Source organism: Pleurodeles waltl, chromosome 6, assembly GCF_031143425.1.
Source record: "Pleurodeles waltl isolate 20211129_DDA chromosome 6, aPleWal1.hap1.20221129, whole genome shotgun sequence".
In the NCBI taxonomy this organism is placed as follows: Eukaryota; Metazoa; Chordata; class Amphibia; order Caudata; family Salamandridae; genus Pleurodeles; species Pleurodeles waltl.
Window position 1 is genome coordinate 280,426,039 of NC_090445.1, and position 25,679 is coordinate 280,451,717.

The 25,679-nt window shown below is 42.1% G+C and overlaps 1 protein-coding gene across 1 annotated transcript in view; it reads right to left on the reverse strand.

Annotated features, from left to right (window-relative positions):
• The window catches only part of ZNF281 (zinc finger protein 281), a 56,581-nt gene that overhangs the window by 13,125 nt on the left and 17,777 nt on the right, over positions 1-25,679 (reverse strand). The window contains exons 2-3 of the mRNA XM_069238060.1: positions 24,178-24,300; positions 2,454-2,580 (exon numbers count right to left, since the gene is read on the reverse strand). Coding sequence (XP_069094161.1) covers positions 2,454-2,580; positions 24,178-24,300 — 250 coding nt within the window. The remainder of the gene's footprint in view (positions 1-2,453; positions 2,581-24,177; positions 24,301-25,679) is intronic.

Below are 25,679 nucleotides of genomic sequence, written 5' to 3' on the forward strand. Positions count from 1 at the left end.
CCAAAATGCTTCTATAAAACTGTAACTCAATTTTAAGCATCATCACGGTGCTCTGAGGAAAAATAATCCAACAGTAAGAACTGCAAATAACCAACCTTTGCAACTGAATGAATGCTGACCAATCTAAGAAAATTGGTATTTACCCACAACATGTATTCTTGCCACCGATCTGAACTCATTTCTTTTTCATTCTAGGTCACATAACTCTTTCCACTTTCCTACACAACATCCCGCAGATGTGACCTACTTCAACAACAGCACCAGAAAACTTCTTAACTACACTTTTCCAAACACACGTAACAAGGGCTATAATTTTTTTTTCGGGCAGTAAGAGTGACAGAGTGAGTCAATATGCTGTAGACGTTTTTCACAATCTCTCTATGATGACTGGGTAATGCCTTTCCTATTGTAGTTTGTTCTGCGATATGCACGGAAAAGCCAAACTGCAACATCAACAGTCCAGCAGAGCAGAGTGGAAATTAAAGAAAAACACCTCGTTCTGTGAAGCTTAGTCATATAAAGGTACTTGCCAAGAAATAACTGTCAAGTAGTTTGATGGATCACAAAAGGAGTGGAGAAAAGGAAACTGCTAACCTCTGTCTATTTAAAGAAAGGAGACTAGAATGGAAGTTTAGTAAACCAAACTGAAGACATTCTCAAAATTCTACTGCTCATATTAATGGTAGAAAGTGTGTAGAAATTTCACTCATGACTATTAAACTAGCTTACTTATTGTATTAAAAGATCAGTCTAAATGAGCATAATTAAAATGACTTGTGATTTTCACGTCGGGGTGCTTTCACATTTAAAAGTAATTTCACCAGGATTACCGAAACTGGATGGCAGGCTGCAGATGTTCACCAAAAACATGCATTCAGAGAAATTAACTTTCAATGATGGAAGACATTCTCATTTGAAAGATAAGAATGCACACTCCACCAGCTGTAAGGCAACGGCAGGTAACTGGGTAAGGAAGTTACCTTTTTGTAAACATAGTTCTTTACCAATAGTATAGTTCCTGGGTTCATAAAGTGGTATAATCTAAGCAGAACGAAGACGCTGTGACATTTTTTTTTTTAAACTAAGTTGTTATGATTTCCAAATAAACTAAAAAAAATATATAGATATTTACCTTTTGTTTTTTAGATCTAAAGCCAAAACACAAGACAAATCGCTGACAACGTTAATACATCTGGATTTAATGTGCTAACGCAGGGATACCTCAGAACATAACGAGACAAAAAGTGGTAAACTGCTGAGTATTTCAGATGGCTATGGTTGTAAAGTAGTCGAATGCAAGCATGTGAGTGGAGGAAAAGGATACATCAAAACAGTGCGTTAGGTGACAAAAACACTGCAATGGGCTGAGCCAAAAAAGGAGTAACAAGGGAAGGTTAAGTTGACAGCTGCACTGTCAAAACCCAGGCCTAAAAACAGTAAATTTGGCTTAAAACAACTTTCAATACTCAAGCTAAAAAATAAATAACTACAAAAAAATTATAATAATATTAATATAATAAAATAAAAAAATTAAAAAAAGTAGTAAACAGGAAATGGTGCCCCCTTAATACAAAACATATACACAATTAACTAAACAGCTCCATTAAGAATCTTGGACACCTGCCTGCCGGAGTCCATCATACCCTGCATGGAGACAGAATAAAGCAGGATTGGTTTAGGATTTACCCAAGCCATTTTTTACAAGTAACACAAAATTGTTTTTAAATGGTTTCACAGCAGCATATTCTCCTGATTTGCAATTGCCCTATGGCTCTAACAGTACTTCACAGCTCACAATAGAATTCTTAGCTGGAGGGGTAGGTGGTGGATTCTAGCTCCTGGAGCACTTTGGTAGTCTGCAAGAACATTGTGTTGAACTTGGATTGAAGATAAATGTGCATATACTGCACTAAGGGCCATATGTACGAACACTTTTTCCCATAGACACAGAATGGGTAAAAACCTTTGCTACATCTGGCCCTAAACGTATAAAGTCACTAGTTATCCTGACACCCGGCCATTCATTCAGGCCTTCTGAATCTTACACCTCACAAATGAACTTCATCTAGGTACATAGGCAATGTAGCATATGGAAAGTCTATATAGTTCAGGTCTTAGTTACAAAGATTCAATATACTTCAAGGCATGCAAAATCACAGTTGGTCAGCCACAAGACAAAGACAGACGTCTAGAACCCAGTATTATCGAATTTTCATAAATGTTTGCTTGCTCCATCTACAACTTTCTTGCACTAAAAAGAAAGGTTATGGACTTTAAATAGGATTTAGGTGCATCTTTGTGTAAATCCCCAAAACAGCTCAAAAAGACTTGATGTAAGACGCATGGCCTTGGGCAGAATATATTCAAAAAATATTTCTGCAACTACAAAAATAACTCTTCTGTTCTTGCACAAGGTTCTTAAACATTGACAATAATAAAACAAGAACTCATACCAGTATGAATCAGCACATGTCTACGCAGATGATAGGAACTTCGAAAAGCAGCATTGCAATGTTCACAGATATGAGGCTTCTGACTTGGGGATAAACTGGCACTTTCCACTTCTCCCAGTAAAGAAAGCTAAGGAAGAAAAGGGCAATTAAAGAAAGTTATAGCTATAGCAGTTATGGTCATTTTTTCCTCAGAACATGAATACATTGCCTATGAAAAGTTAAGTTATTTAATCATGATCAGGAATATCTACACTAAATCTAGAAACAACGTATATGTCCACCCAATGTGAAAGATGCCGGAAATAATTATGTAAAGAACATCCCCCAAAACAAGCATTTTACATGTTTCCAATGCATTCTCATAAATTTACCAAACATACAACACTGACTTGGTGTAAACTCTGAAGAAAGGTCCATCTTGGCACTCTATACTGCTTCTGAACACTCGGATTGCAGTACATCAAAGGCTTTCTTGAGCTATATTCAACTGAACCTTTTCTACAGCGCTTCTTGAAAAGAGTGGAAAAAACTACAGGCTACCCCCATAAGACTTAGCAGCATTTGCTTTGTAGATCTTGTTTGAGACAGCGCATACACTGTTGCCTGCAAAATATTTTGTTCACTTACAAGAGGCTTAAAGCCGCCCTACTGTTGACCACTGGGTGGCTTCATAATTACTGATTTTGTTGTTTCTCCTTGGCGAGTGTGTGCCGGCTTCACTTACTCTGTGCGTTTGTCCCTCCCCTGGACCATTCTGCTTCCTTGTGGTGCTGAGTGTCCTTCTACTCCTCACACACTTTCAAGTGTACTTTTTTTATTCGTTTTATTTAGTTGCACAACCCCGTAATATTGCATGTGTTTGCAGGCTGTTTCCCACCCTCCATCTTGCTCCCATTGTTGCTTGCCCCACCCAACTATCTTGCCCCTTTTTGTACTGTATGAAAACGGGTGTGGGAAAAATTCACAGAGCTAACTCTATCAAGGCTAATCTGCTTTTACATGAAATCCTGTGAGGTTTGTGGCAATTCAGCTTGCGCAGAATGTAATGTTGTCATCATGTATACCGTCAGTACGAGTCCGGCGGTCCTAGGACTGCCAGACTCGCGGTGGCAGTCAGACCGCTGTCAATTCTGTGGTCCAACAGCCACATTATGACTGTGGCGAAAGCGCCACGGTCCGACTGCCCGCACCACCACTTCTTTGCCAGCTGACAGCCTGGTGGTCTTAGTCTGTGCTGCCCTGGGAATTACGACTCCTACAAAGGCTGGCGGAGACGGGGTGCCGGTGGCCCCATGGGAATTCCAAGCAGTGAAAAGCACAACAGGTGCTGTTGCACCAGATGCACTGCAACATGCCGCCGGCTCAATTATGAGCCAGTGTCAACATTGTGGGTAGTTTCCCGCTTGGCCAGTGGAAAACTCATAAGAGGACCAGTAGGCGGAAGACTGAACTGGCGGTCTTCCGACCTAACGAGTTCTGTGGGCGGCAGAGGCCACCCACCAAACGTGTAATGAGGCCCTTAGTGTCAGGCAGAAGAGGAACCTTTAAATTGACTGTGTGCCCTCAAGGCACCAGTCACACCCCTAAAGCAGCCCACTGGCTCACTGCCAACTAACCCACAGGTACGATTTCTTCCAAGTGGAGACATAATGTGTGGACCCTTGGACAGACCTGCTGTAGAAACCACACGAGTGGTGATAGTCGATGAATTCTTTATTTCAATAAAACGACATGAACATCCTGCATAACTCCCAGCTACTTCCCGGCCACTCTGTTCCATGCCAAAGCCCCCGCCTGGAACCTTCTTTACTTCTTGTGAGCATAACCCTACACCTGCCTTTTTAAAACACCCAGAACTTTGTCTTCGCATAAGTCAGAGGTCTTCAATATGGGGGTCGGGACCCCCAGGGGGCCGTTGAGACCTGGAAAGGGGGTCGCACATTCCCCCAGCTGATCCCTAAAATGCCTCAGGTGAACTTTAATTTGAGTCTCCTGTGCTGCGAAAGCTGCACAGACAGCTAAGGAGACTTTCAGCCCAGGGCTTCTGCTTCCTGAATGAAAAGCAAATGTGCTCTACAAGCTGATCTGCAAATGTGAAGGGTGCTTGGGAGCAGCTTTAAATGATCAAAGCTTTGTGAGGACAAACATTTATTTTTTTGAGGGGTAGTGCGAAGAGTTAACAACTGAGCTGTGAAGTGCATGCTTTTAATTGTAATTGTATTTACACAGCGCTTACTTCACCTGGAGGTGTTGAAGGGCCAGCTATTTAAAAAAAAAAGTATTGCATATGCTCTGATATTACTTAAATCCACATTTTGGAAGCACAGTATTATAATAAACCTTTTTGTAGTGGCCTATCTTATGCTGTGTGCAAATGCAAGTATAAAATAATGCCTTTTTATATATTCACAGTGCTTTCTGTCACAGGCTGTGACCTCATGGCACTAAAAATACACAAGTCACTATTCTCAACTGTACTAACAAAGATTTAGTTATGTTACACTCCGGTTAAACACAGACCTCTGCAGTGCATGAACTAATAAAGGTTTCATAATGCACTACAGTGCATTTCCCAATGAGTAACAACTTTATTTTATTTATTTTTAATTTCAGCTGGCTATTAACTTATATGTAGCTACCTGGCGGTGAAAGACTTAAAAACATTTAGAGAATATTTGGGGTTTATTTCTGAGAGATTTGCGCTGCTGGAGCATCACTTTTTTTGATGCTCCAGCATCACAAGCCTCTCATTCGTACCTGTGAGCTGACTCAAAGCCACCCTGAGTGGATTGAATGGCCTTGTAGATATGGAGTAAGGCAAGGCAGTGCAAATCGCTGCATTGCCTTACTTTCCGTCAAGGAGGCGTTCCACGGGCGTAGTGGTGGGCGTTCCTATGCAACACAGATGGATTTTGACGCTGCCCCAGATTTACAAAATCACGTAAACTGGAGCAGTACCAAAACCTTGCATCTCCCCAGAGCACGCATAATGAGGAGAAATTTTTAATTTCTCCTTGTTTTTTTCTCTTTCCATGTGTGCTGCTATCTGCCACACATGTAAAAAGAGGTACAATGCCTTTCTGGATTGTTTTTCTGCAGGAAGGTGCCCCTTCCTGCACAAATATAATCCTGCCTATGTTGGCACTAGGCAGCAATTGTGCACAAGTGCAGGGGGAAAGAACAGAAATGCACTGTATTTCATAAATACGGTCCATTCCTGCCATTTTGTATTGGAGTGTGGCAGTGTAGCAAGAAGACTTGCAGCTGTGCCCCATGTCAATTCCTAATAAATGAGGACCTTTGTTTTTAGCCACACCCTTGACCACACCCCCACACTCACCTCATAGTAAAAATTATTTGCTGTGGGAAATGGGGATGTTTATTACTGTTGATGATGAGGAGTACCAGGTTCTAGAATTTATCAGGAGGGGGTCCTTACACCTAAATCTTTTTAAGAGGGGGTCCCGGCATCAAAAAGTTTGAAGACCTCTGGCATATGTGAAGTTGGGCACTGAAAAGGCACAAGCAAGACTACAAGTCCCATAATGCAAAGTGTTGCTGATGCATGTTGCAAGCAGGCAATGGTAACAAGGTACATATGGTATGCAATGAACACTCCCTGGCGTCAATGAGATGGCTAAAGAGCAGTATCCGGTTTCTGGTGGCATAATGTGCTTAATAGGAGGAAAATAAATACACACACACACATACACACAGAAAAAACAAAAAGGTTACAGTGATGTTATAGTTAGGAAATAGAATTTAAAAAACAGAAATTCACTAAAAAAAAATTAAAAAAAAAAAAAAAAGAGGCGGTTACAGGGACATTGTTAGGCTCACATTTTAAATGTACAAAACGATAGAAATGGACGTTATAGTTATCTCAAGTAACTAACTCGCCATCCTATAATGCTGTTTTTTCGTTGAAAATGTTACTCCAAATATTACATTGATATGATCAACGATGTTAAAGATGTCATGAGTGCCGTAATATTGAGGAGGTTTCCCAGATGACATCCATAAACTAGCAGGGATGCATCAGTTACCACTATCTCTTCTGGATAGGGACGATGGGTCCATTGCTGTAATCGAGCAGCCATCACTGCAGAGCTTTGAAACGCGAGTGACATACAACACAATTCTTTGGCGTTGGGTCATTGAGAATTTAAGTCTCACTGCAGAACCCGCACATGCCATCTGGCAAAGGGGACAAGCAAGATACATGAGTACATCAGGCCAAGAAGCCCTAGGATCTGCTCTCATTAAGATCCAGGACGGAGGCAGGAATATCAAGATCATAGTCCGAATTGAATTTTTTCAAGGAAGGAAAGGCCTGGAACTACAACATGTCTATAAGATAAAAGGAAGCCTCTCTGACGAAGCCAAGTGTGGCTTTGGCTCACTGGATCAGAACCCCAAGAACAGTCATCTGGAGGTGATCTACCACCCAATGTGCCGAACCAGACTTCAACAGCCAGTCGTCAAGGTAGGAGAAAACCGTTATCACCAACCTCCGAATATGGGTTGAGAGCACAGCTGCCCAGATCCAGGGCACACATAGAATATGGGCCAGAAGTGAGCAATTTTAATTTGTCGTCCTATAGAAGTTGTAGGAAGTTAGCTCTGTATGCACTATTTCAAAGTAAGGAATAGTATGCACAGAGTCCAAGGGTTCCCCTTAGAGGTAAGATAGTGGCAAAAAGAGATCATACTAATGCTCTATTTTGTGGTAGTGTGGTCGAGCAGTAGGCTTATTAAAGGAGTAGTGTTAAGCATTTGTTGTACATACACACAGGCAATAAATGAGGAACACACACTCCGAGACAAATCCAGGCCAATAGGTTTTTGTTATAGAAAAATATATTTTCTTAGTTTATTTTAAGAACCACAGGTTCAAATTCTACATGTAATATCTCATTTGAAAGGTATTGCAGGTAAGTACTTTAGGAACTTTGAATAATCACAATAGCATATATACTTTTTACATAAAACACATATAGCTATTTTAAAATTGGACACAGTGCAATTTTCACAGTTCCTGGGGGAGGTAAAGTAATGTTAGTTCTTGCAGGTAAGTAAACCACCTACGGGGTTCAAATTGGGGTCCAAGGTAGCCCACCGTTGGGGGTTCAGAGCAACCCCAAAGTCACCACACCAGCAGCTCAGGGCCGGTCAGGTGCAGAGTTCAAAGTGGTGCCCAAAACACATAGGCTTCAATGGAGAAGGGGGTGCCCCGGTTCCAGTCTGCCAGCAGGTAAGTACCCGCGTCTTTGGAGGGCAGACCAGGGGGGTTTTGTAGGGCACCGGGGGGGACACAAGTCAGCACAGAAAGTACACCCTCAGCGGCACTGGGGCGGCCGGGTGCAGTGTGCAAACACGCGTCGAGTTTTCAATAGGTTTCAATGGGAGACCAAGGGGTCTCTCTAGCGATGCAGGTAAGGCAAGGGGGGGGGGGGGGGGGGAGGGAGGGCTCATCGGGGTAGCCACCACCTGGGCAAGGGAGAGGGCTTCCTGGGGGTCACTCCTGCACTGGAGTTCCGATCCTTCAGGTCCTGGGGGCTGCGGGTGCAGGGTCTTTTCCAGGCGTAGGGATTTTGGATTCAGACAGTCGCGGTCAGGGGGAGCCTCGGGATTCCCTCTGCAGGCGTCGCTGTGGGGGCTCAGGGGGGACAACTTTGGTTACTCACAGTCTCGGAGTCGCCGGGGGGTCCTCCCTGTAGCGTTGTTTCTCCACCAGTCGAGTCGGGGTCGCCGGGTGCAGTGTTGTAAGTCTCACACTTCTTGCGGGGATTGCAGGGGTCTTTAAATCTGCTCCTCTGGAAACAAAGTTGCAGTCTTTGTTGAACAGGGCCGCTGTTCTCAGGAGTTTCTTGGTCTTTTGGAAGCAGGGCAGTCCTCTGAGGATTCAGAGGTCGCTGGTCCTGGGGAAAGCGTCGCTGGAGCAGTTTTCTTCTGAAGGAGGGAGACAGGCCGGTAGGGCTGGGGCCAAAGCAGTTGGTGTCTCCGTCTTCTCTGCAGGGGTTTTTCAGCTCAGCAGTCCTCTTCTTCCTAAGTTGCAGGAATCTGATTTCCTAGGTTCAGGGGAGCCCCTAAATACAGAATTTAGGGATGTGTTTAGGTCAGGGAGGGCAGTAGCCAATGGCTACTAGCCCAGAGGGTGGCTACACCCTCTTTGTGCCTCCTCCCAAGGGGAGGGGGTCACATTCCTATCCCTATTGGGGGGGATCCTCCATCTGCAAGATGGAGGATTCCTAAAAGTCAGAGTCACTTCAGCTCAGGTTGCCTTAGGGGCTGTCCTGACTGGCCAGTGACTCCTCCTTGTTTTTCTTATTATCTCCTCAGGCCTTGCCGCCAAAAGTGGGGCCGTGGCCAGAGGGGGTGGGCAACTCCACTAGCTGGAATGCCCTGTGGTGCTGGAACAAAGGGGGTGAGCCTTCGAGGCTCACCGCCAGGTGTTACAGCTCCTGCAAGGGGGAGGTGATAGCATCTCCACCCAGTGCAGGCTTTGTTACTAGCCACAGAGTGACAAAGGCACTCTCCCCATGTGGCCAGCAACATGTATCGAGTGTGGCAGGCTGCTAAAACCAGTCAGCCTACACAGGTAGTTGGTTGCCAGGGTGTGCCAATTGTGTAGACAAAAGTACAGGTTAGGGAAAGAACACTGGTGCTGGTGCCTGGTTAGCAGGCCTCAGCACACTTTCAAATCAAAACATAGCATCAGCAGAGGCAAAAAGTCAGGGGGTACCCATGCCAAGGAGGCATTTCCTTACAGAAGTCATTAAAAGGGCAAAGATCTAAAATAGGTTTAAGATCTCCATCGTTCTTCAGACTGAGGTAATAGCAGGAGTAACATACTGTCTATGGCTTCAAAGACCGGCACCCCCTCAATTGCACCTTTGGCCAGCAAGGCCTGAGCCTCCTGTAGCAAGATGGAGAGGCGTTCCTCCATAATCAGAGTTGCTGTCAGAGAAGTTATGATGGGTCAGAAGTGGAAGAGGAAACCCCTGCTGGACGATCTGGAGGACTGATCTGTCGGATGAGATGGACTGCCACTCTGGGAGTAATTGTCTGATTCTACCTCCAGCAGGGTGGTTGTGTGCAACTAAGGGCAAACTGAAGGAGTTTGGAGGCTGATGCCACATGTGCAGCGGACAGAAAAGTGTTGTCCAGGAAGAATTTTATTAGGTCTGTTTGATCGATGTCGCCAGCCATAAAAGGAAAGGGCTATCTATTGCGGCAGGGCCTTTGAAGTAACCTTAGAAAGACCAAAACTGATGAGGATACTAGCAGACGTGAAACGGCCCAGGTAACATATTGTGGTTCAGCATTCCTTAAGGAGTATGAGGGCACAGTCAGACCTCTCGACAAATAAAAGCCGTTGAAAGACACAATCATAACTGGTGGTTGCACATCTCCAGAAAAGCCAGTGGAGCCAAACCATGGTGGTCTACAAAGCACCACACCAGTGGCCTCCGCTCAACCCAAACCACTGATGCCAGCCCTAGTTACACACTTGGCAGTGTCCTGGCTGTTCTGAATGGTTTCAGCCAAAGAGTCCAAACCTCCTCCAGGACTGCAAGATCTTGCTGCCCATGCCCCAGTGGGCATGTGTATAACAGCCCAACAAGCAGGCCCCATTCAGTGACCTCAATGCCAAGCAGTCCAAAGAGAACACTGACTTTCCGAATGCCTCAATCCTTTTCAAATCAATGCCTGGCATGCAAGAGGGAAACCAAAGATTTGCAGCATGGACTCTACCTGTTACAGCATTGCAATGTTCTAGGAAATTAGGCGTGCAAAGAGACCAGTTGTGGAATCAGCTCCTCAATCGGAAGTGGGATAAATCTACACCATGACACCCTCATAGCTTCTCTTAAGACAGAGTAGGAGGAAATGAGGTTGAGTCCCGCATCTAAATCTTATCCTGCTGCTTCGGTTTGCCTTCAAATTATAAGACCGCTTCGTCCACGAAGACGACACGGCACACTAATAACTACAAAAGCAGCACAGGTCATCACCACTAAGCGGAAGAGAGACTGGTGAAAGGTCAGTAATTATTTTTACAGTGTTCTGTAACATACAGCTTTGCTTCACAGTCCCAAGTTGCATTTGAATGCAAGTGGACACATTCTTCAAGTCTAGGGGTTGGGCCCAGAGTTCAAACACCACAGGTAGGCATTGTACAGGTCCAAAACCAGCATCTGTTTCCAACAGTCATCACATGGTATGAATCCTGTAGTTTTCAGTGGGACAATGAAAACCATCACAAGAGAATGAGAAGAGAAATTTCACAATCTAAATCAACAAAAGCAGGTACACAGTCATTATGCTCAGCATCTATTTCTGTGTTCATAAAAGAAACTTCTTATTGTTGTAAAAGACCTCTCACCCACCGTTCTAAATGGTGGCATGCTTCATGATTGGGGTCGCACCCCAGGTGCATAATGCCTGCGGGGTGTGCTTCCACACCTGATTACAGCGGAGGGGGCCAAAGATTTTTGTGTATGTGCACCCACAATGTGACGTGTGAATCAACTGAAAAGAGATGTAATGTTAAAATTGTCTAGAGTGCACGCTTGTACTCATGCACCACTTTATTATAGGTGCTCTCAGACAAGGTTAAAAATTTGTGTGTGAAGTACCTTGGGCTATAATGTGCTCCTACACCCAATTCAAGATCAAGGTCAACATGTTTTAGCCATTCATCTATGTGACCCAAAGGGGGTCAAGCTTGGCTTTCTTCAGGGCCTATTATGCGTTTTACACCAGCTCACTAAGGCTAATGTTAATCCTGTATCCCGTTTACCCACAGTTTCTTCTTTCACAGTATCTCAGCTCCATTTGAGAACCTGAAAAAAAGAGAGCACAGATAGCTGGCATATCCATAGTTATATTATTCTCAACAACCATTCAGCTGAGGCCATGGACGTTTAGTCATGTTTCTTTTATCCCAAAGCTTAATGCCTTCTGCAAATTTGGCCAATTCATTTACGCCACTACTCCCTTTTACAAATGGAGCTTCAAACAGTATCCATAACGCGTAACAATGTCTATGGACCTCAGAAGCCCATATGAAGGACATAGTGTAGTTTCCCTCATAGGTAAATTGCTTGTTTTCATCTCCCCTCTTAGCCAGTCTGTGATGCTACCACTCGTGCTCCCCGGGAAATACGATGTGCAACTCTGATAACCAATTTCCGGACATTTAATATTGCTCATTACAAAAGGTGTATGAAGTACCGCAGTGCCCACGCAAACCGTGGCATGCATAAGCCAAAATGATATTTCACAATTTTACATACTTGTGCCTTCTTTTGCATCATTTCATGGGGTTTCAGAGGGGGGGAACCCTGTAGTCACATACTACAAGTGGGCATTTGGTGTTAAGATCATCCGGTTGCTACTAGTTCTTTGCCCAGAACTTGCCGCTCCCACCAAACCCTGCTTACTTCTTCAAGGGATGTAACATGCTGTCCACCTACATTGGTCTCTGGGTCCTCCGGCTATTGACCATATTGTCGCTGCCCCGAGCTTTTATCCTTCATCGGCTGGCTCGGTCGACGTCAAAGCGCAGGGAATGCGTCTGACATCTTTGGGGCGTGTCTGGCTTGCGGTGGTGTGAGACACCACCAGCACATTCCTTTAGCGATGTGTGCCCCACTCATTTTAGAAAGAAGTTTTTTCACAATTAAGTACTTCTATGATTTCTACTGTAGCAAATCCAATTTCAAAATGGAAAAAAAAAAAACAACACTTTGCGAGTACTTAAAGGTGACCAATTTGGTCACTTACCTTTTTGATAAATACCATGTTTCTTTTCCTGAATACCCAAAAGTGAAGCAATGGTTTAATAAACGGTACCCTCATGACCCAAGAGGATGGTAAAAAACCTGGGCTCTTTTGTATTGCCAAAAATGTAAATAACGAACTTCGTTTCTTGCATTTTCAAGTACCTCATTTTGAAGCAATATTGTTCAATGGTAGTGTCAGTGGGGTTATGCCATTTACATAATCTTGCCTAAATTGTCTCTATTTTTTATATTCAGTGACGGTATTGTAAAACTCATTATGCTTCATCAGACTACATGGGTGTCAATCTTCTGTAGCCTTGCCCATCTTCAGTATCAATACAGTCTCTACAAATAGTCTTTTGCACGAAATAATGATGCATTATCTAAATTAACAAGCATTTGGAATGCAATAGTCTCGTGTTTGCTCGAGTTAGAGCTCATAGCGTTGTAAATTACTGACTGGACTTTTATTTCCACAGACTGAAAACAAAACAAACATTTGAACTGCAATAGCTCTCGTGTTCGCTCGAGTTTCAGCTATTAGCATTTTCTTGCCACAAACTGAAAATAAAAAGTAAAACAGTTTACATAAGCAGCCGGTTCAAAGCGCTGCTGAGCTCGCAGAGACAGACAAAAGGAACAAGCATTTGTAATGCAAGAACAGAAAATGTGCGAGGGAGAGTAATGAATGGAATAAACAAAGTCACACATCACTGCAGATGAAAAAGTAATAAATAGACTAGAGCCCTGTTAACAGAAACAGACTGGGGCCACTGAAGCATCCAGCGCTCTGGTCAAATGCTATTAGCCTTTGAACAAAGTAATCCCTAAGCACATGCTTCATCGGCACAAGTGGAAGGGTACAAGTACTAGGGCCATGCTCCAGGGGAGTGTACAACTGTGGAAAAGGTGGGACAAAGAGCAAGGATTGACCACTAGCAAGCAAGGATTTTTTAAGGACACAAACAAACCAGTGAAAAAGCAGAGACCCCACAAAGAAGTATAGAAGTATATACTAAAGTATATACAAGAGGCCTGGAATGCTCCACCTAAAAAATAATCTATTCTGGACTGTCACTCTTCGTGATGATGCTAGGGATTCCCTCTCAATCTTTCATTCATGGAAGTCATCATTCAGGATGAAAGAGTTAAAGGGGCTCTCCCATATACTGCACTTAGGGATTATGATTCACTGAAGTTAAAGGGATATCATGATTCAAACCTTCTTTATAGGTCGAGAAGCAGTAAATCCATCTTTGTTCTTTTTCAAACAGCCTCTGTTCCAGATTTTCCTTTTGCCATCCTACTTGCTCTAGGTTTTCAGTGGGACATCATTCCTCTGCACACCCGAAAACAAATTTGAAAAGATTTGACAAAAGACAAAAAAATCTTGGGATCAGTGCTCGATGTTGTGGAAAGAATTTAACTGACGCTGGCACACAGGTTCTTCCATGGCAGAATGATGCCACGCAGCTCCAGGCAATGCCACCTAACAGCAAACAGGAGCATTGCTGTGAAAACGTGTGGATCCACTGTGGTAGGATGAGGCATCTGTCAAAGTTAGAGAGGTTAGGCCTACTGGCTTTGTCATGTCATTCGCAATGTAGAATGAGAAGACCACAGCCTTTGTTGCCACAATTAAAAAAAATATGTCTCATAGCTTTAACATAAGCAACCACAGACAAAAAGGGTCACTGGAAGTTTTAAGACCAGCCGGTATCAATTCCACAAATCATAAACAATAAAATACCTCGGTCTGGACTACTAAATTAGTTAGAAAACTGAACTAAAGAGTCTTAGGAAGTTCTTTTTTTTTTTTTTTTTAGGACAAAAACCCTCATCCACCAATGGTGGCATGCTTCTCATGGAGCTCCCGGTTTTATGGTGTGTGAGAGAGAAAATATATATATATATATATATATATATATATATATATATATATATATATATATATATATATATATATATATTCGTCCATTTATCCATATTTATCTTTTGGCCATTTTATTAGCATTTATCCATATTTAGTTTGTGGTTTGCAAATAAGTGGAGTCAAAAATGGTAAATTTCCACATTCAATTGATCAAAATGCACTCATACTTTGATGCCTGTTTTAGAAGCCAAATATAAGAAAACAATAAACCCACGGCTACATATTAGCACTTTACTACAAATATATTTTAACATACGCCTATATTTAAAGATATCTCAATCTGTTTTTTTTAACTCCCCATGGTATCTATCTGCTGATATGGTGTCATGGAATTCACAACAGATACCATGGAAAGTCACTCATTGGAAGCACAAGTTTCAGTATTTTTCCACTTTTAAAAATAAGTACAGACAGAAAACACATTGTTTTTTTATCTGTAAAATTCAATAAAACAGAAAACGGGGAACCTTAATCATAGCGTTCCTCCTCACACCACAGAAAACTGGGAACCAACAAATATTTCTGCTAAACAGTGCTCAGAACAAATATGTATAAAGAAAAGAAATAATAAGTATATGAGAAACAAGTGGTCACCACAACTTTCTAGGAAATCAACTTCAGCTGGACCTGCAGAAAGAAATACACAAAATGACTCCTTTGGACAGTAAGCAGCAAAACCCATTGTGACTAAATCACATCAACAATACACAAGTGCCACAATCACCAACTGTGAGTACCAAACGAAGGGCATTCTACACGGTGCCAACCAACTGTGATGTAAAAATCACTCAGCTCATTTTACCCACGAAATTTGGGTCTTTAGTGTCAACTCAACATTGGCCCTGGCAGGGAACTCTGGATCCACATAGGTGTTTGCAAGAGACAAAAAGAACAGAAACAAATCTGTGTATCAGCATCTACTCAACCTAGTAACTTCAACCTCATCGGATAGAAATGTTTAACAGCACAGGTCAACCTCCATGAGGCCGCCTATAGACCCCCCCCCCCCCTACCCCACACCCCAAATATCTTAAAACTTAATAAGCAGAGAACAAAATTTGGTTGGGAGTTGTAAGTCACACCACAATGTTCAGTGGTCTATGAAAGAACCCTATGCTGAAGCATGCAACGACTGGTGGGTGAGGGTTCTCGTCCAAGACTCCTTACTTAGTTCAGTTTTCTCACTAATTTATCGTTCTAGACCCAGGTATTTTATTGTGTTTAACATGAATGTAAACATGACAATGTGGTCTCTGCATTAACCCTATAGGTGCGGTGTAGGCCAACAGCTGACACCTGTACACCCTCCCCCTTGCGGGTGTCAGCCATTGACCAACACTGGGGAGGGTTAGAAAGGCCCCTTTTGCACCAGAGGGTTTCCTTGTAAGGCTCAGGCTTCTTGGTAAGAGCTTACCAAGGAGTTTGAGCTTTTTTTCTTCTTTTTTGGTATATTATGATGAGCTGCGCGCAGAGCATGCAGACATCTTTACAATCAAAAGTGAATGTAAAACGAGCCAAAGCTTTACTTTCACTGAATTGAGTAGGGGGGGGGGGGGCAGCAGGGATCCACCTGTTAGACACCAGGGAGAGGGGAAGGGCCTGTGCTCCCGCTTCGCAAATCATTTTATTGGTCTTTCTGGGAGGCAATGCCCTGCAAACCTCAAACATTGCCTGAAATCATGCATTTTCCTTACATGTCTGATGGAAACTTCAGGAATCCGCAGGAATCCACAAAATTCCTAACATCCAGCACTGCCCCACTTGTGCCAATAGAAATACTGTGCCACTTATGTAGCTAGACCTAGAGCTAGAACAGGAATTGCTCAAACAGAGGTCAATAACAGTCCTCACACAAGGGCTCCCCCATTGGCCTTAGTTTGAGTTGTTCCTGTCCCATTCCAGAATTTTCCATCACAGAAATAAAGGAAAATGTGCCGTTTCTGGCGAAGTTTGAGGTTTGCATGGCATTGTGGGTTAATTAAAAAAAAAAAAAAAAAAAATGGGATACACACAAGGGAAACCACCCTGGACTCCCCCCTAGTTGTCTAGATTTTAAAAATGTGCAGCGTTCCTTGGTTCCACTAGGTATCACCTGAGTTACGGCCCAAAAACCACAGCGATCCACTTTGCAAAAAACATTTTTTTTTTTAAATGTGTCGGTTGGGAGTGGAAAAATGTGTGAAAGTGTTTTGTTTGGTCAAAGTTTGGGTAAAATAACCTGGTGAGAGCTATGCAAGTCATCCAATTCTGGATTCCCCCAGGTGCAGGCTTAGCCAGAGTCCATAATCTAAAGCTACCCACACTGGAAAGAAAGAAGAGAGAGGGAAAAAAAAAAAGAGAAAAAAAAAAAAAAAAAAAAAGGAGTAGGTTTTTGTTTTGGGTCATTTCCTGTCATGGGCATCAGGCTTACCCACACAAGTGAGGTACCATTTCCCCCCCCCCCCCCTCAATCAGACGACTTGTGTGAGCGTAGACTAGTAGGGCAATTTTTATTACCAATTTGATTTTGCTACATTAGTGCCTTTGAAATGTAAGCCAGGGTAAAAGAAAGAAGACATTTTGAAAAATACCCTTGATCAGAATCCACAAATTCTGAGATTTACAAATAACCACTGCACCTGAACTCCATATCTGGTGTCCATTATTACAGAAATACATAGGTTTCCTAGATACCCATTTTTCACTCTACATATTTCACCATATGAATCGGTCTATACTCGGTACTCAATGAAACAGCCATTGTACTGTGCAGCTCAGCTGTTTGCTCTAGATACTTTGGGTTCTTTGAGAACCTACAAACCGGATATATCCCTGCAACCAGAAGGATCTAGCCGACGTAATAGCATACTGCTTTTGTACATCAACCATTGTGACAAAAAGACACAGATGAAAATGCTGTCACAAATGGAAGTTTTTTCCTTCTTGTTTTCAATATTTATTTCAACAGTTATTTTTGTTGGGAAAACCTTGAGGGATTTAAACATACGACCCCTACTGAAGTTGGAATTTTGTTTACTCTTCAGTAAATTGAGAGCACACAAAAAAAATAGGACAATTGCAATGCAATAGGTCTCGCATTTGTACTGGCATTGTAAATGCCTAGACAGATATTTTTTGGCACATTAATTGGTCACCCTGCTGCATATTTTGGTCCTTTCTGCCACATATTTCCAGTGGCCCTGCATATAACTAAAGGGGTCGAGGTATTTTTGAAAGGCAAGCCCACAAACTAGTGACAGTGATGGGCATGACATGGGTGTGGCTAAAAGCCACAAATATACTACAACAGGTCGGAAAAGAAGTGCTTGTGCGGGGCTATGCTCAACCTAAAAAAAGTTGCCCACGTCAGTTGGTTTCAGGGCTGAGATCTACTGGCTTCCCTGACACTAGTTCTGTGTTCTACTTTCTATTTCTTATTTGGGAGAAACAAAACCTGTTCCTGTCTGTATTTTAGCCAAATACCACGGCAACCGCGCTCAGGTTAAAGCTGGCCACGGTCTGTGAGCTCCTCAAGATCTTGAAAAACAGAAGCTCCAAATTGATGCCATCTGTGTGTGTAACCTTTCGTGAAAAGTTCACTTACTTTGCAGCAGTACTTCTATGTGCAAGCTCGTATCTCCTACAACCCTCGTGAAGAGAAACTATTCTGTACAAATACAGATGAGACTCATTGTTTCAGTGGAGGTTTGACGCAGAAGTTATTCTCTGCATTTCTAAATGGAAATGAAGGCAGCAGAACACCAATTCAGCACAGTACAGTTCGTCGGGAATGAAGCACTGATGAGATGCACAAGGTCACTGGCTCTGAAAGACATTCTCTTGGGCAAAGGAGCAAATACATGGTTTTGAGCACCTAAGCAGCAGCTTAATAATAAAAAGTAATTTCTTCTGAGACTGCATTAACCGAACCCGTCCCGTTCCACCGATCTCCCTGTAAAGACGGAATGAAAAATAAAAGTACTTCAATCCACTTTGCGAGGCACACAGATGATCACATGTTTCCGGGTTGCTTGACTCAAGTCAGCCGCTAGTGCCCATGGAGCACGAAGGACACAGACAAAAGTGAACAAACATTTGCAATACAATGGTTTTCGCATTTGCTCAAGGTAGAGCTATTAGTGTTGTAAATTCCTAACTGGATTTTTCTTGCCACACAAACTGCAAATAACAAGTAAAACAGTTGACATAGCCGAGCCGATTCAAAGGGCTGACGTGAACGCGAAGTGACAGACAAATGGAAAAAGAAGTTTGTTCGCAGTCAAAGTTATCAACAAAAGTGTAATTATCCCTGTAACAGGGTCGATAGCCAAGGTGGTAACAACACCATCCTAAGAAGGGGCAAACGTAAAGCATTTACTAAAGAAAACAAAGGCAAGCCCACGAACAAGTGGTAGTAATGGGTGTGTGGTTGGCAGGGTTAAAAGCCCAGATACATACCAAAACATTGGAAAAGCAGTGCTTGCGCGCTGCTATGCTCGACCTAAAAAAAGGGGCTACCCTAAAAAACAAAAACACACTTTGGGACAAAATTAGGATTTTTGATTCAGCTCTGCTTCTTCATGAAAGTTGACAAGATGGTGACTTAAGTACAGCAAACAGTTAATGCCATTTATTTTTAAGGGGGGTTGGGGCACACTTATCTGGAGCATTTTTCCTCACAAAACTCAGAATTTTGCTATTGACCTTTATATTGCATTAGCCAGAGCCACTTCCTACTCTTTCATACAGATCAAAATGTAAAGTCCCTTTTACATTGTGAACGCAGTGACAAGCATAATAGAAACTCCTTCCTACATTTGTCAAGGGGTTCACTATGTTAAAGCTCTTCCTATGATGTTTGGCAAGAAGTTTCCAATGTAAAACCTCTTCCTACTGTAATTGTCCAAGAGCTAACATTGTAAAATCTCTTCCTAATATATTTGAGCAATCCGGTTCAGGAGGACCTAGAGTAGCTGGAAGTTAATAGCGACAATTGTGTCTATGGGTGTCCATATCTCAGACTTTCTGGAGAAAGGTAGAGAAGCCGAAGACTGACTCCGGGAGGAGCTATCGGGACGAAATATAAGAAAGGAAAGTGTATTGCTTGCATACCTCGGCTATGTAAGGAGGTGCAGCAGACACTAAAGCGAAAATGACTGAGACAGGGATGTCTTTAGAAATTTTGTGTGGCCTTTTGCTTTCAAAGCATTGCAGATTAGTTCTTCCTGAGCAGTGCCTGCCAGTTGGTTGATGGTTGCATAGCCTGCAAAAAAGGTCCTGAGGAATAATAGAGGAATTCTGTGGGATGACAGATTCAATGAGTAGCCTCTTGTCCCAACATTCGAAGCACACTCTGTTTGGGGTGGGGGCTGCATTGTTGGCTTCTCCTTCCCCACCAGCACGCATACACTGTTGCTGGCCCACATGCTATACCTGTGTTGTCCGTGAAGTAAGCATGCAAAGCTGCAGTGTGTGCTCTATCACTTCTGTATGTAAGGAAACATATTTCTATGACCTCTGTAAAATTGTTCCTCTGAGGGGAAAAAAAATATATATATTCTGCTGATGCCAGTGTTTTACTTGTTCTTTCTTTGTTAGGGAAACCGTGACGACATTAGTGTGATGCTTGCACTGCCACTGTCTAAGGTGAGGGGTAAGAATCACTCAATAGCAGTTCTATCATCACATCGTTAAATGGTTAATAATGCTACGAGTGTGGGACTCAACCACATTTATTGTTTATTTGGGGGGTGGGGGGGGGGGGGTTGGTTGCGCCACAAGGTTTAGCTGGTTTAGATTCTCTTTAATGGGTAGATCTGGAGCTGGGCGGTTCATAAACTTCCATATTCGCCTCATCTCGTATATCTATGTGGTTCCATCATATTCTCCAACACCTCCTCACTGAAAAGCAATAACAAGTACCAGTCAAGTGCAACAAACGCAAGAGTTTTGACGAAACAGAATTGCCTACACTAAAATAAAAGTTGCAGAGACCCGACTACCCGATTGTCATGGGAAGGATCAGCTTTAATTCACCCTGCCTGGCAGTTCTTTAAGCAGGAGCCTGTCCTTAAAAAAACACGATCAAACGGATATCCAGTGATTACAACAATTAGAAGTTTTAAGCTTCACGATGCTCCAAAAATGGGCAGTTTTATTGCCCGGCCCCAAAAATGTAGTCTAGTCATATGTGAAGATGTCTGTAGAAGTGATGGGACTAAATGCCTTCATTTGTTGACTTTCTGACTAGTTCCATTTTGATCAATTTGCCAAGATGCTTAGGTGTATAACTGTGCACTACACATTCTGTCAACTTCTCTGGCTGGAAGATTGAATGGGGCAGTGTGGCACATTTAAAGCCATTAGTGAACTTTCTCCCCTATAATCCGTCATACACATTCTAAACCATGAACTGCACTCACCTTGCCTATTGCAAATCTCCTATGTGTTTTCAAGTATCATTTTTAGATTGAGCATAGAAGCGCGCATGCACTTCTTTCCAACGTGTTATCTATCTGTGGGGGATAACCACGCCCACCTCATGCTCATCACTTTGATTTGCTCGTGGGCTTGCCTTTAAAAAAATAAATCCCTTGATGTTGCTGGTAAATGCCTTACGTTTGTCCCGCCTTGAGGCTGGTTTGTTATCGCTTTAGGAACCGACCTTGCTACATGGATAATTACAAGATAGGCGATATGTTCTACTGTAGGCAAGGTCCCTTTTAGAGCCGATCCTGCAAGTGCTTGCGCATGCGTCTCGTATGCGGGACGCTGCTGTTTTCAGTAATGGGCTTGGAGCCCTCCTGTCGCTCCCAATTTGTTGGTTTGCGTGGTACTCTTCTCTACAGCCTCGTAATTTGTCAAGGCATGCCTGCCATCATTTCCGTTCCTCTGTGTGGAGCAGGGATCAAGCACTAATTTATATCAACTTAATTAGTGCCCGTCCTCTGCTCCTGACGTGATTGAGGTACTATTTTGTTCTAACTTACAGTGCCCAGCAAACAGAAGGCTTGTGACTGGCAAAAACACGCCCGCAGGACAAACTAATTTGCAAATATTTTTTTTTTAAAGCTAACTTTCTTTTATTAAGTCACCTTTTCTCGGTTTCCACTTTTTTTTTTTTAGTTTTTGCTTGTGGACGCTGTCAAAAGATAACAATTAACTTGTTTGAAATATACAAGACCCACCTGTTTTCTCAATCCTTCACGGTGGCCATGGCTCTTAGAATTTTCAGAAATCACAAACACGATGCAGCGGTATTTGAGTGCTTTGCATGACTACCAGGCATGTCACATTGTTTTTGTCTCTCCTTCGTGCTCTGACGCTTTCAAGTTTCATAGACCGCAAACTTGTTTCATGTGTAGATCATAGATAGTAGATGTGTTCAAGGAGAGCCACAATTTTGCAGCTGTGATGGACTATCATGTTTATCGTAAATTCTTGCTTTCAGGTTAGGAACAATGCTGCAAAATGTTCAGAGCATGTTGCGGATCCCCGTCAATAACCGTTTTGGTTCATCACATCTCATATGAGGTTTGGCGTGATTATTTAATTAGCCCTTATCTCGTGAAAAGTCCCTGTGATCTAAGTAAACATGTTCAACAGTTTTTATCTTTTGTAAGGCGTACATTGGCGTATCCAGTAATAAGTAGCATATCTGTGTGATCGGAGGCCATATTACTCAGTGGCTTTCCTCGACCCCCACTGCTTTATGTAACAGTTTGTATAGCATGTTGTTGAGGTGTGATTTTTCTTGTCCTCAATTTCCTCATGCAAATGCTGGAAGCTGGCTTCACAAAGTTTTATCATTCTCGGGACGTTATCTTCTTGGGGTGAATTTCTTCCTCAAGGGCCTGAAATTGCAGTTCTCTGCAGCTTCTTCCCGTTAGGAGGTTTTCATTGAAGGACTCTCTATTCCTTTTTAATCGGCGACTTGTTCTGTGGTGCTGCGAAGTGCGATGTACAAAAATTGCAAGTGGTTCTTGTTAGGATTCTTGTTAAAGTTTGTCTCTGGGCTTTAATTGAAAATGGAGCCTGGTTTCTTTTGTGTTAGGTTATTTTTCTTTAGGTCTACTAGGATATTAAAGTTTCCTACGGTTTCTTAAATATTGCATTAAAGGGAAGATTTTTTTTCCCTAAGCAATTTAAGGATTTTAAACACTCCTATTCAAAACGATGATCATGATTCACAAGCTAGTATCTCTACTGCGATAGTATAGCGCGGACACAAAAGTGGTTCTCTCAGTCAAGTAGCAGCTTTCTCCGCCTCACCCGGGTGTCCAGGGGTCTTCGTGATGGTGGGAGGTCAGGTGCAGATCTGTCACACTGTTCTGACACTCAGGGGAATGGTGTGATGGTGGGTGTCTCAAACTACACCACTTGCCCTCTCCTGTTTGAGTCTGACTGTAGAATCCTGACGGAGAACGTCATCTGTGCTCTGTCCACGATAGTGAGAGACATTAGCTATCACTACTGGGCCTGCTGTTTACTCTCCAAACAAGGGCAATGAACAGAGCCCTTGTACAGGAAGGGAGAAGCAATGACAGTGGGTGGGGTGGGGGGCGTGACAGAACATCTGGTAACACTGCAGCATTTGGGAAGGATGAGAGAGCCTGAGGCAAAAGGTTGTGGTACGACAAAGGCGCATGATTGCCCCATTATTGACACAAATATGTTACAACACTTTAGACAGACCCATGCACCCAGAACTGCACAAACATGCCTTGAAACCCAGGATATCTGAACGTATGTGATCCTACAGCATTTTTTGCACAAATATGATTTAGCCACACTCCCATATAACCCACCATTTGCTGCATAATAAGCAGAGCTATTAAAATTGCAACATGTTGGGTGCATTGCCTCGCCTTTCACTTTGGAAAAGTTAACTTGCTGGTTTTCATTTGCTCATTTTTGTGTTTGTTCATTAATATCGGTAACAGCTTTTCTCAGAAGGTGATAGCATGGCCTTTTGACATGCTGCTATATGGCTTTTGCCTGCAAGCAGGAAGCAAAACAGAAGAAAATGTAATTCAAATAGGGTTTAAATAATGAATCATACTGTAGCATGAAAACAGATTGTTTAGTTTTCATACAAAAGCAGGTTTACATCACAGACCCGGTTATGCTAAGAGGACACCTTGATTTTAGAAGGATTCCAATCATGGTGTATTTTTTTAAGCCCTGGTCTCCTGAATCCTTTTTTGTTTCCTAGGAAGAGAAACATGTACCTAAATATGAAATACTTTCCTGTGCTGCAGGGCAGGTTCTTATGGGAAAGCAGTGCTTTCAAAGGTCATGTAAAGAAGACCATAAACTGAAGGCACTTTTCAGATTTATACTGGGTGTGAACGGTATAAATGAGCAGTTGACCCCAAAATAATAATATAAATATAATAAACACTTGCAATATTTTAATTTTTTGCTGCAGATAGAGGAAGATTGTAAATGAACGTGCTCTAGTTATATGCAGGGCCACTGGAATTTTGTGGCAGAGAGGACCAAATTATGCTGCAAGGTTGACCAATTTATGTGGCAAGAAAAGTCCAGTTATGCATTTACAACGCCAATAGCTCTAACTCAAGCAAATGTGAGACATATTGCATTGCAAATGCTTGAAATAGATAGGTGATCATTGCCTGCAAGTCTTCTCTGCTGCAGGAAGTACTGCAAATAGAAGTGTCTCATATTGCGTTGCTTGCAAACTGGGACACAAGCTCGAGATCATAACCCAAATTCACGATTACTTCAGGCATATGTACTTTGATACACCAGACTGATCAAAATTATAATTATATTGACAAAACGATTTAATAGTTTAAGGAATGAAAAAATATTGTTACACTTCTATTTATCAAATGTCAGCACATTTCTTTTGTACCTTCAGACAAGCTGCTAAAGGAGCATGCATTTGGTAAAAATAGAAGAAGAAACAAAAAGGACAATGAAGCTGTGAAGTATGAATACCTCAAAATAAAAAACCTCATGAAAAACGTGAAGAAAATATAATTAGGATTCTCACCTTTGAGGAATTGTTTTGCTTGCGCTTGGCTTTTACTTCCTGAGAGTCAGACCGCCGTACTTTTTTCACGGAAGTGCTAAGCTTCAGATCAGAAACGTAATTTCGTTCAGTCCTGCTAAATAACTGTAAAAGGTATATATTTTACAAGTTTGGTGAAGTTCAAATGTTTATACTCAACCACATCACAACTTTTAAACACACAATTTAATAAGGAACGGTTTTTAAAATTAGAATCTTTGAGAACAGGTCAGAAAAGGCCTCATCCCAAATCTGCCAACACTGACAAATTAAATTCCTGCAGGTCAGCTAGCAATCAGTAGTACAATCGCTTATTTTTGTAAATATTTCTCAAGAATTTGAAAATAACCCTCCAACCTTTCCCAAGAGCAGAACCAACATTAAATACACCATGTAAACAGGTACCGAGCAAAAGGTGATTTTTATGGTAGATCGACCCGAAACTCGGTAAAAATTGGAAGTCTACCTTCTTTCCATAAAGACAAAAATAATCACTTCATTTTGTGCTGTCCTCTAAATTTAAGTCTGGCCTCAAGTGTCTGACAAAGAAGCTTCTTCTACTTATACACGTGCTAAACAATTAGACAGCAGGTACTCAGTGTATTTTCCAAATCTGGAAGAACGAGAGTTCACATTGAGCAAACTTTAAACGGCACAACAGCAAACGGCCAGTTTAGTTATCAACTAGGATTTTACATATTCTGCCACAGCACTCAAAGGAAGAACACCTTGCAGAAATGTTCCTTTTATGGATTTATATAGCGGTAGGATTTGTTCTTTCTGTTCTTCAAGTCACTAGACAGAGGTATGCAACATTTTGGCAGGAAGTTAGAGTTCAGATTAATGAGTGCTTAACGGAGACTGAAATTTCCAATCATAACCCCTGTTCTTTATTGAATTCAGTTAAAAGCAAGCTTGTAAAGTTGTATTTTCAAAATATCATGAACCACACAGTTGGGTTTCCCTGTCAAATATGGGTTTGTGTGTCAGAATATCGAGCACAAAAATGATTTTACATAAATTATCGCAGCCAGAATATTAATTACCAAAATATTAGTTGGTAAAATATACTTCTAGGTAGACTATGCAAAACTCCATATCTTGTACCTTGAAAAATATATAGCAAATGTACATACGTGGAATTAAGTACACTGATGTTTGACAAAAACTAAATGCAACAGAGCACGAATAACAGTAATCAAGACTGTTTAATATAAAAGGTGCATTCAAAGTAATCAAGACTGCTTAATTTAAAAGGTGAATTCAATAGTCCAAAATAAATATATACTCATCTGTAATGAGAACCTGTAAATTGCACCATATAGGCACATTAATCTAATGAAGGTTATAAAGATGTTTATTTTCCAGCTTTCAGCAGACAGATTTTTGTTTCCATTTGACACCGGTTGGGTCAGTGATTCACAGCAAATGAAATGCTCCGTTCGAAGTTTTATAAACAAGTGCAACACAAATGTTAAACATAA